The sequence below is a fragment of the Panthera onca genome, chromosome A2 (assembly GCF_046562875.1).
Source record: "Panthera onca isolate mPanOnc1 chromosome A2, mPanOnc1 haplotype 2, whole genome shotgun sequence".
Taxonomy (NCBI): Eukaryota; Metazoa; Chordata; class Mammalia; order Carnivora; family Felidae; genus Panthera; species Panthera onca.
The window spans coordinates 140,302,352-140,315,139 of NC_138340.1; the positions used below are offsets into that span (position 1 = coordinate 140,302,352).

A 12,788-nucleotide genomic window follows, 5' to 3' on the forward strand; every position below is an offset into this window, starting at 1 on the left:
ACATAAATACGATTAAAGAGCCAAAGGTCAGTGCTTTGACAAGACTTGTAAGACAAATAAAATAGACATAGGCTTTTAAAAGATTATTTTAGCAAGTTTAAAAGCATAAGTAAAAATATTAGGAATAATAAAAGCTGTAACTGAAAGTACTTTAGAAATTAAATAGGTCTGGGGCGCCTGGGTGGCTCAGTCGGTTGGGCGGCCGACTACAGCTCAGGTCATGATCTCGCTGTCTGTGAGTTCGAGCCCCGTGTTGGGCTCTGTGCTGACAGCTCAGAGCCTAGAGCCTGCTTCTGATTCTGTGTCTCCCTCTCTCTCTGCCCCTCCCCTGCTTGCTCTCTGTCTCTCTCTCTCTCTCTCTCTCTCTCTCTCAAAAACAACAAACATTAAAAAGAAATTAAAAAAAAAAAGAAATTAAATAGGTCTTAGTGGAAATTGTAAACAACTATATGCCAGTATATTTGAGATGGAATGCATAAATTCCTAGAAAAATACAACTAACTCAGGTAGAAATAGAAAATATAAACAATCCTAAAGCCAGGAAAGTAAAAGAGCAATTTCTAAGTACATACACCTTCTGTTTTCTTTTTTTGCTGCTAGCTAGAGTAGAGAATGGATAGAGGTCGAGATGAGGCAGCTAATCTTACACCATGAGGTAGCAGTCAAGTGCTGAGAGGATGGCACAACTGGGACAGAAAGAATCAGGGCCATCATGATTGTGGAGCCACCATTTCAGCTTATTCCTATCTTGTTAAAACTATTGCTATTTTGGGTCTTTGTCGTGATGAAGAAGTAAGAAGTAGAAATACTGAAAAGAAAACAAGAGAATGATTAACACAACATTCTTGACTGTGGCTGTCTCAATAAGGGGAAGGATGTGATTGTGTGAGGAAAGGAGATGGAATCAGAGAAGGGCTCACAGAGATTTCTCAAAATTAATTAAGCTGAGGTGTGAAAGATACCATTTTATGCATTTTCTTTAATTTTTTTCTGTTACATTTTATAAATACATGTGTGTGTAAAGTATTTCGTGATCAAATACATAAAAACGATTTGAGGACAAAATAAAATAAATGCACTCTTTTGTTAGGAAATACTATGGGAAGATGCATAGAAAAACATTTCTGAGGATTTTAAAAAAACAAACTACAGTATTAGAATAAATTATATAGCGTGGGAGGCTTACTGTACAGTTAGAGGAAAGTACAGATGCTTCCAACATGGCTGAACTTATGTTATTTGCCAGATGATATTTCAATAACTTCAAATGTGAAGAACTGCATTTTGGTGATTCAAAAATGAAAGACATATGGGAGAAAAGACATTATCAACAATCATTCCTTTAACAACAAGTGTTTTATGGAAACACAGCTAAGTCTAGATATCAGTGGAGCTAGTACTTTGGCGGCAATAAAAATTGAAATATGGAGTGAGGTCATGTTCACAGATTGCTTCTGTGATTCCTTTATCTTTTTTTTTTTTTTTTTTTTTTTTAAGATAAGTGAATTTACCTAACTGTTGCCACCTACTACCTTCTTTTATCAGAAAATACACCTCGTAGCACCTGGGTGGCTCAGTCAGTTAAACATCCCTCTTGGTTTTGGCTCAGTCATGATCTCAGGGCTTTGTGGGTTTGAGCCTCGCATTAGGCTCTGCGCTGGCAGTGTTGAGACTGCTTGGGATTCTCTCTCACTCCCTCTCTCTGCCCCTCCCCCCTACTTGTGCTGTCTCTGTCTCTCAAAACACATAAATAAACTTAAAAAAAATACACCTGGTATAATTTCAGATGAATTAGGTTTTACCTGCTTGTCCGTACGCAGGCATTTACCTTCACTCTAGTCTAGACTGTTTGTGGAGGATATTGGATCTCTATTACATACCAGAAATTTAATCTTTTGTTCTGATATAAGAACACTGACAGTGAGGCATCCGAATTCTTGAATGAAATGTGTTGTCATAAAATGGATTAGTAAATAGAATAGTTATGATTTCTTTTAAAAGCTCAATTTGTATTCCCAGAGGCATAGGAACTGCCACATTAAAAAAGACTAACTAGGGGTGCCTGGGTGGCTCAGTCGGTTGGGTGTTAGACTTGGCTCAGGTCATGATCTCATAGTTCGTTAGTTTGAGCCTCATATTGGGCTGCGTGCTGACAGCTCAGAGCCTGGAGCCTGCCTCAGATTCTGTGTCTCCCTCTCCCTCTGCCCCTCTCCCGCTCACACTCCATCTCTCTCTGTCTACAAAAATGAATAAATGTTTAAGAAAAAAAAAAGACAAAGTAGGGGCGCCTGGGTGGTTCAGTTGGTTATCTGTCCAACTTTGGCTCAGGTCATGATCTCACAGTTCATGAGCTTGAGCCTCGCGCTGGGCTTTGTGCTGACAGTGCACAGCCTGCTTGGGTTTCTCTGTCTCCCTCTCTCTATGCCGCTGCCCCCACCTCAAAAATAAATAAATGAACCTTTAAAAAAAATTTTTAAAAAACATGTGAAGTGCCTAAACTAGATAAATATCTAGATGCCAATCAACTGGATGGGAGGAATCCTTTCACTGTTAGTGTGTACATCAAGGTCACTTGATGTACACATATATTATCCCACAACTGGGGCACCTGGGTGGCTCAGTTGGTTGACTGTCTCTTTGTGGGATCAAGCCCATGCTGGGCTTTGTGCGGACGGTACCCAGCCTCCTTGGGATTCTCTCTCCTCTCTCTGCCCCAACCCCCACCCCCACCAGCTCGTACTCTCTCTCTCACATAATAAATAAACTTTAAAAAATCCCACAATTTTTTTCAACTTTATTGAGATATAATTGACAAAATTATAAAATAGTTAAAGTGTATAGTTGTGGTAATCTGACACATACATACATTATGAGAAGTAACCCCAACCCAGCCAATCAATATTTCTACCACCTCACACATCTATTTTTCTGTTGGTGGTGTTGTTGTTGTTTTTTGAGACATTCAAACACTACTACCCTAACCAATCTCAATCATACAATAGTGTTAACCATAGTCACCATGTTTTACATTACATCCTTGGACCTAACTCATCTTATAGCCAAAAGTTTGCACCCCACCACTCAGCCCTTAACAACCACTTTTCTACTCTGTATGAATTTCACTTTGTTTTTTAGATTCCACATATAAATGATACCATGCAGTATTTGTATTTTTCTGTCTGCCTTATTTCACTTAGCATAATGTCCTCAAATTTCATCCATATTGTTGCAAATGGCAGGATTTCCTTCTCTCTCGTGGCTGAATAATATTCCATTGTATATACATACCACTTCTTTATCCATTCATCCATTGGTGGACAGTTAGGTTGTTTCCATATTGTGGCTATTGTGAATAATGCTGCAATGAACATAGGAGTGCAGATATCTCTCTGAGATCTTGTTTTCATTTCCTTTGGATATATATCCAGAAGTGGGATTTCTAGATAATATGGTAACTCCCTTTTTAATTTTTTGATGAACCTTTATATACTGTTTTCTACAATGACCGAACCAATTTACATTCCCACCGATAGTGCACAAGGGTTCCCTTTTCTCCACATCCTTGCAGACACTTGCTGTCTCCTGTCATTTTGATGGGGCTGTTATTCCTAAAGGGTATGTGGTGGTTTCTCTCCTTCTCTATCATCATCTCTCTGTAAACTACAGGATTTGTCTGGATGAGTGAAAGAAGACACCTACATTGTCAGGTGTCAGGTGAGGACTGAAGAGCTCTCATGAGTGGCTTTGCCACTCAGTTACACCTAGGCTTGAATGGAAGAGTAATCAAGGAGAACACACTTTTGTTTCTATCTGATGTAGACACCAGATATTCTAGAATTGTTATCTACCTGCTTGGCAGAACTAATGCCCCTAGACCATGATATTACGAACCATGCTTATTACAGTTAATATGGTTCTTTGAATTCTTGGGGAACATTAAACAGTGTTTTCTTTTAGAATTTGGTTTTCAATAATAAGGATTTTCACCCCCAAACTAAACACCTAATTAAAAAACAAGATTTAATTTGTTCAAGGAAATTTTCCCTTTGAACTCTTCCCTGTAGAGGATGATGAATTATATAAAATGAAAGGAAAACAATTATCTTGGACCTTTCATTAAAAGCAAACCGATTTTCCAATTCCTTTCATTCAAAGATGACTGGACGTTTGGAAATTGAGCTAGTATAAAAATGTGGGTATCTCTTTGAATAATACTAGTGCTTGTGAAGAAGGGAAAAATCTAGCAACTTGATTCTTCTTTTGGTATGTAAAAATTGGTTTTCGGATACCTGGAACTCATTTCTGATAGAAATAATATGAGTGACGATGATTGGTTTCTCAGTTGCTCCCCTGGAACCTGACAAATAAATTTGACCATGTACTGTCAGTGTCCCTTTAGGATATTCCATTGTTTTTGTTCCTTTTTGCCTCAAAAAAAATATTGTAACTACTTTTAGAGTCATGCAGGATTTATAGGCTAATCACTTACCCACCACTTTTATTCTGGGCACAAGTAGGGAGCTCTGCTAATGTCTGGGTCATGGTCTATAATAAGAAGAGAACTTGGCAAGTCATGGAAAACATCTCCCTTTTAGGTATGCAGCATTGGTATATGTCTATTCTTTAATCAGTTCCTGGAATCAGAGGAGCTACTGAATATCTATCACCTTCAAAACTAACATGTAATCATTACTAGCAGTAGCAGCAGCAATGGCAAAATTATCATTATTATCATCTATGTCAGAAGTTTGCAGTTCTATCAGCAAGAATTTTAGGGTTGATAAGTTTTAGTTCCAAACCTTTATATTCTTTCCACCAAAAAATGAAATTAATCCCCATGAATAGCCAAAGCAATTTTCTCTTTCCTGAGAAAGAAGAACAAAACTGAAGGTATCACACTTGCTGGTTTCAAACTATATTACTAAGCTATAGTAATCAAAACAGTCTGGAATTGGTATAAAAAAAGACACACACACCAACAGAACAGAACTGAAAGCCCAGAAATAAACCTTAATATATACAAGGAGCCAGCATTTGACAAGGAGCCAAGATACTTAGTGAAGAAAGGATAGCCTCTTCAATAAATGGTGTTGGGAAAACTGGATTACCACAGGCATATAAAATTGGACCCCTTTCTTGTGCTACTCATAAAAATTAGCTCAACAGTAACAAATCCCAGATAATCCAATTTAAAAATGAGAGGAACTGAATGGACATTTTTTCAAAGAAGACATACAAGTGGTCCAACAGGTGGATGAGAAGATACTCAATATCACTACCATCAGGGAAATGCAAATCAAAATCACAGTGAGTTATGACCTCATACCCAACAGAATGGCTGTTATTATAATAACATTATGCTAAGTGAAATAAGTCAAAGACAATTATTGTATGTTATCATTTACACGTGGAATTGAAAAAAGTCTAATTCATAGAAACAGAGTGTAGAGTGTGGTCCTGGGGGCTGGGGTTGGGGAAATGAGATTTTGGTCAAAGGGTACAAACTTACAGTTATAAGATGAATAATTTCTCAGGACCTAATGTCCAGCATGATGGTTAAAATTAATAATACTTGCTATAGCTTGGAAGTTGCTAAGAGAGTAGATCTTAAATGTTCTTACCACAAAAAAGAAATGGTAATTATGTAATGTGATGGAGATATTAACTATTGCAATGGTGATAATCATTCTGCAATATATAAATATATCAAATCAACAGGTGCGCCTTAAATTTACCCAATGTGTTGGCTGAGTGAAGTATACTTATGTGTCAATTATATCTCAATTAAGCTGGAAAAAATGAAATTAATCTGACTCATGGTTTTATCTTTCAACCGTTATCAGTTTGCTTTTTTCTTGTTATAGTTTCTATACAGAATGAGTTCTTTTAATCTAAGTATTATTGAGAAAAATATTACTGAATTTATTCCTTCACTCAGCAAATATTTACTACATGCTTACTCTATGGCAGTCACCTGTTCTAGATATTTGAAATACAAATAAGCATATGGAAAAAAATTAAATAAATAATTTCATTGGTATGAAGGTAATGCATGCTTTGGGAAAAGTAGGGCAGGTTCAAGGGTATTAGGAGGGATGCATTGGCCATAATGAAAATGGGTGATCAGGGTAGGCCTCATTAAGAAGATAATACTTGGGCAAATGTTAAATGTATATTTTTAATCAATATTATTATAATTACTAATGTAGAACTTATTTGGTGGTAATTCTTAATTTTCTTCTACTTACTGGGAACTTTCTGCTTACTACACACTAAACTTTATATGGATTGGTGTGTGTTATTGCCTTTAAAGAAAAACATAATTCTAAAAAATGAAGTAAATATATAATTCTAAAATAAAGTAAGGTTATTGATCATCTTGGATTGATTTAATTATACTAGTAAACAGATTTTAATTAAATTTAAGAAAAATACTTAATTTTTTACTGAACAAGTGATTCAAATGTACAAAATTGTAGTAATTTTCAGTAGAAATTAAATATTTTTTTTAAAATACGAACATGGCAAAATAGTGCAAATTTAAAAAAACCTAAGCCCTTCATTTTTTCCTCTTCTCTGAAATTTATTTTAAACCATTCCTTCTTTAAAGGAGCAATATTTGGATCTTTGATGACTTATAGTTCAAATTCAAAGCCAAACCATACAGCTATTTTAATTCAACAGAATGCCCTACCTGCTTCAAGAAGAAAATAGAAGAAAAAAACATTATATAAATATTCTTTCCTTTTCATAACTAGATGAAGTAGATACAGATTCTTCCACATAATCAATTAATGTTAAAGTAGCTAGTTTAAACCTGGCAAAGAATAGGTGCAATTTAGTACAAATTGAACACAAAATATACAATATATCTATCTGTAGTTGTTAAAAATCAAAACATATCTTAAGTGTGTATATAAAATAACACTTCCGTGTTATCTCTAACAAAGAATACTTTTGTAAAGTAAAAAGTTATCCTTTAATTTTTCTTTTGCATAAAGTTGAATTTTATACGTTGAGTTCTACAAAGACCACAGAAGCATTGTTCAAAGGCCTTGCTTGCTCTCTTCTCCCAAACTCAGAACTCAGTCTTTATTGCCCTAAATGTACCCACATTATCTTTACTTTTCTCCATTGAACACTTGTTCCTCCTGTGTCTGCATCTCAGTTGGTGACATCAAGGCCTACATTTACCTAGTTTATTCTAGCAGAGACATCTTCTATGCTTTTCTCTCTCTTGTCCTCAAAGTCTGATTAATCAAAAAAGTCCAGTTAGGTTTGCACTCTCCACTCTGCAAATTGTTGCCATAGTAAGTTTCTCAATGGGCAGAATTTACCATGCTGCTCTCCAGTTTCAAAGATTCCCATTTCCCCTAACATAAACTCTAAACTCTTCTGCATTTAAAAAAATTTTTAATTATTATTTTTTTAATGTTTATTTACTTTTGAGAGAGAGAGAGACAGAGACAGAGCATGAGCAGGGGAGGCTCAGAAAGAGAGGGAGACACAGAATCTGAAGCAAGATCTGGGCTCTGAGCTGTCAGCACAGATCCCAACACGGGGGCTCCAACTCACAAACAATGAGATCATGACCTGAGCCGAAGTCTGACGCTTAAGGGACTGGGCCACCCACACGCCCCAAGAACAGCTATTTTTTAAAATATTTTTTTAAAAGTTTATTTATTTATTTTGAGAGAGGCAGAGAGAGCATGGGCAGGGAGGGGCAGAGACAGACAGAGAGAGAGAGAGAGAGAGAGAGAGAGAGAGAGAGAGAGACAATCCCAAGCAGGCTCTGCAGGTTCAGCGCAGAGCCTGACGTGTGGCTCGAACTCACGAAACTGTGAGATCATGACCTGAGCAGGAATCAAGAGTCGGATGCTTCACCAGACTAGTCACCCAGGCGTCCCACAAACAGCTATTTTGAACATGGCTTGATCTATCTTCACATTTCACTTACCACAACTCATCCCTAGAACCTGCAGTGGAGAGGCTTCCTGAAAAAAGCCCGGTTCTCCACATATTTGGGTCTTTGAATTCACTGCATTCTCTAATTAGAATACCTCTTCTCTTTTCACTCATTCATTAATTGATGAAGATAAATATCTATACTGAAAATGAGGCAACGAAGCGTGTCATGGAATTAAATGAACAAAGCAGACATAGTCCCGGCATGCATGGAGTCTGCATTCTGCTGATTGAACATGCTGTCTCCTTCCTGACTCAAATCTCGTTCCCTTGCACTCCACTCCTGCAACATCCCTGACTGAGCTGGTTGCTCTCCACTTCTAAACACTTAGCCCCTCTGTGCATGCTTCTGTTGTAGTAGTTATGTCACATGTCTTTTTTACGTCCCCCTTCCCCACTAGACTCTGAGCTGCACACAGTGGGGAGCAGGTCTTTTCATCGTTGGACCTTTCTATAATGCCTAGGGCTGTGTTGGATGTCAAATCGATTCGAAGGGGCTTGATACTAAATTTCAGCATCATGCCAGAAAACTGGGTTTCTAAAGATGACCACGAGAAAGTTACTGAGTGCGAGCATATTTTTCTGTTTAGGATTGCCAGTTTTCATAATTTTTAAAGCTCATTTTTAATGTATTCTTCTGTGACATACTTTGCCTGCTATTGATTCTCTATGTTTTACAAGAATTACTTCTATCACTAAAAATGATAATGTTTTCATAAATGTATATTCAGTTCTCATCTTTAAAACCCTTACTGTACACTGTAGCTAAAGGCTTAAAACTTAGCTTTGTTATTTGTCTCCGCTTTACACAGAAATCACTCTTTCCTTAAAGATTTCTGTAAATAACAAGAGAGTTTTCTTTTTCCTACTGAGCTGCATGTGAATGCATTGCAGCCTGAGGAAGGAACATATGCCCCACTCTCCTATTCCTAATGCCATGGTTACTATAAAACTATTGCTATGCAGGATTACTTTTCAGTAGACTCAAGATCTATTGCTCCCAATACGACTCGGTATAGAATTTTTATATTGATTTATTCTGGGAAATGAATTCTGTGGGATAATTTACAAAAGTCTCCTTCCTTCCTTGAATAGCTAGAATGACTACGACTCCTCCATCTGTGTTTGACAGTAGCAATTCATAAATTCTGCATTGCATTTTTTAGTGGGAATACTAAAGATAACTGGATTGCAATTACACGAATAGTTGCTCTAAGTTTATAACCTGAAAGAAATGGGGAGAGTCCTAATGAAAATCAGGCTACCAAGCCAGTAAGATTTTAATAAGAAGATGAAACAATATTCTGAGACTGGAATTATATTTCTTTGAACTACGTATGCTACCTCCTATCACCACAAACTTAGTAAAAGGAGAAAATAATGATGCTAATTTTCAAAGCCTAAAATACTTTCGATCAGAATATTGATTTTAGTCTCTCCATGAGGGCTTATCAAACCATGTTGACTTAGGCAAGCAAAGTAATTGATAAACAAGGAAGCAAGTAGCAGATTTTAAAATGCATACATCTCTAACTGCACATCTAATATAATTTCACATATAATTATTTAGAAAGAGTCACATTTAATGTACCTTTTCCAGCTCCATATTGCTTGAATTTTTCCCTGCATCATTACTGTATCTGCAAAATAAATCGACCCCGTTTATAATTTTATTAAAATGTAATTTAGAAAATCCTAATCAAAATGTCAATATTCTTTACCCTGGAACCGGTACTGTCTTCTCTTTCCTCTCGTTTGTTTCGTGTTCATTAACACTTTCTGCAAAACATTAAATAGAAGAAAAATACTTTAAAGGGTTTTCTGTGTGTGCAGGTGTGTGTGTGTGTGTGTGTGTGTGTGTAAAGATGGAAGCATTACTAGAAACTGGAACTAAATTCACCTACTGACATAACATTCATCTTAATAAAGTATTTTATAAATACAAATATTGCCCCAACAGTTTTCACTCTATCAGGGAAATTTATCAGAGCCAGAAATAACCACAGCCAAATGCAATGCTCTTTCCAAATAGAATGTAGGAATGAAAGATTCCCAATATTATGCAGGAATGTCAATTCAGTATGAAAGTAGACCTGGGGTCTCCTGAGAGAGAGAGACAGAGAAAGATTTCCATCAGACTGGCTGGAGGATAGAAAGGGCACTCTTCCTCTTTTTTTCCAGAGAATGTAGATTTGACCATTAACTGAAGGTAAAATCTTCGAGTAATGTCATTCCTTTGTATAAATACAGAAAGGGGAAGGCTAAATTCACATCATGCATGTATGGACAGTCAATAAAATATAAGCCAGAATTCTTGAGTTTATGCCTATTGCCCAAATGATTAGACCCCACTGCAGCTGTAACAACATGTGATACCATCAATTTCCAGTCCATGGTTGGTTGATCCACTGAAATAAGTCATCTGAGTGGCCTCGACCTCTGCTTCAGCACTGATGATTTGCTGTGCCACGGCCTCCACGATGGGCATCACCATGGCAGCAGTTGAGGTGTTGCTAAGCCACATAGATAAAAAGGCGGTACTGCTCATGAACCCCAATGTCAGCCTGAAATGAGAGGGCTTTTAGTATGAACTGTGCTCTTCAGCTTAACTAGCTCTGTATTATTTAACTGTCAAGGTTGCTGTTTTTGACTTGGGAATTTTTTTCAAAACACACTTAAGTTAAGGTTCCTCTCAGATGACGACCCCTCAGGATGGCCATAGCCAGACAGGAACCAAAGTGGCACATAGAAGAGTGGAGTTTTTATGAGATTTGTCTCCCTGGAAACCATAAGAATCTTCTCTTGAAACAGAAAAAAAATGATTAAATGTATAACCGAACTGCAAGTCAGTAGATGGTATAACAGCTTATAATATTATACCAATATTTGAATGCCCTTTGCAGATGACGCTTACCTTCAAATACTAGTAAGAGGAAATGTAATCAATTTTTGAGTTTAGGATCCCTTATTCTTTCTCTTATCTTTTGATCTCATCTCTGTTTATTAGTCTGTGTGCCAGGGAAGCACGAGGGCAAGGATAAAAATTAATATTTTTAAATCTGCTTTTTGTTATTGACTACTTGGCTCAATATATGGTAGATAAAGGAAATGGTTAAAATTACTAGCTAAAATGAGGTTTCAGAATTTTCTATAGATTCTATTATTTATGCTTTCTTGAATTTAACATTCCTACCTGTGGTCAAGAACTGGATATATTATTTTCTCTTCTCTTATATTTAGAGCAGTTCTTCTCCCTTAAAAATAACACACCTAAGACTTCTAGCATTTGAAACTGTATCTATAAGCTTTCAAAGTCACACCTGGGGGAAAAAATATGATCTCCTTTGAGTAGGAGATCCCAAAAAATCATTCAGAAGCACATCTTTCCATATAAAGCCATTTATAAAATTCTGTGACTCCCTTAAAAGTAGATCCACAAGTGGGGCGCCTGGGTGGCCCAGTGGGTTGAGCGTCCCACTTAGCTCAGGTCATGATCTCACAGTTCATGAGTTCGAGCCCCACGTCGGGCTCTGTGCTGACAGCTTGGAGCCTGGAGCCTGCTTCGCATTCTGTGTCTCTTTCTCCTTCCCTGCTCACATGCTGTCTCTCTCTCAAAAATAAATAAAGATTAAAAAAAAAAAAAAAAGTAGATCCACAAGAAAAATTCCACACTGTAAGTTTCCACTTCAGATCAGGTGAACAATTTTTACATGTAAAACAAAATAGAACTCTTTAGATATCTGTTTAAATAAGACAAGATTCCTAATAAAAGCAAACTAGAAATACCTTTAACTTAAGGCTCTGACAAGACCTGAAATATTCCTATAAAAGAAGATGGTGATCAGATAAATCTTTAGTGTGGTGAAAATGCCTTAAATTGCAAAGCCACTTAATGATACAATGCTTCACTGTGCGGTTCACTCCCCTATTCCCTGTGTTCAGTGAGAAGGTGATCAAGGAAAAGAGACAGTATCTGTAGCATCCCAAGAGCTGTGGAACACCATTTCATTTTAGGAGTGAAATTACCTTAATACATACATGTTATAAAAATTTTAAGTAATAAACATTTAAAAAATTTGACTCATCTGAGTTATTTTCTGTATTCAACAACACTCTTTTACTCATAAATGGTAAACACAGATATGGATGCACTCTAGAATGAATTATGCAACATAATTCAATAAAATTTTCTTATTTTCAAAGAAAAATGAGAAGGGAAGAACCACCTAAGGCTTTAAAGCTTAATGCTTAGGCAAATGTTAAATGTGTATTTTAAAATCAGTATTATTATAATTTCTAATTTAGAACTTTTTGGGGGTAATTTTACTGGGAACTTTCTGCTTACTACACACTAAACTTTATAAGGACTGGTATATATGTTATTGCCTTTAGAGAGAAACATATAATTTCTCATATGCAAGTGATTATGACACTGAAAATATATTTTTTAGCTCACATCTATGTTCTTAACAAGAGCTAGAATTAAAACTACAATAGCCAATTAATTTAATGGAAAAAAGCATTCATGTCAGTGGGGGAAAGCATTCAGTGGGGGAAAAGCAGTCAACTGAGCGATTTCACATTCTGTAGATGAAACTTCTTAATTGATTGTTTCACTTTGCAACAGTTCATTTAAAAAGAAAAATGTTCACCTTGGAATTTTTCTGCACACATTTGTATTTTGTCAGTAATGTCTTTGTCTTTGGTTCTTAACATCTTCCCTGATGATCAAGGATGCTCTTGAGCAAGTCTTGAATGGGTAATTAGCCAAAAAACGAGATAGGACTGAAATCTACTCTGAAGCCTATCAATCTTGTCTGTTG

At 36.4% G+C, this 12,788-nt stretch overlaps 1 protein-coding gene across 1 annotated transcript in view; it reads right to left on the reverse strand.

Moving 5' to 3' along the window:
- Window positions 1-12,788, reverse strand: part of SLC13A1 (solute carrier family 13 member 1) — a 96,373-nt gene that overhangs the window by 52,020 nt on the left and 31,565 nt on the right. Inside the window, exons 4-6 of the mRNA XM_060633005.3 lie at window positions 10,342-10,529; window positions 9,687-9,744; window positions 9,557-9,605 (exon numbers count right to left, since the gene is read on the reverse strand). Coding sequence (XP_060488988.2) covers window positions 9,557-9,605; window positions 9,687-9,744; window positions 10,342-10,529 — 295 coding nt within the window. The remainder of the gene's footprint in view (window positions 1-9,556; window positions 9,606-9,686; window positions 9,745-10,341; window positions 10,530-12,788) is intronic.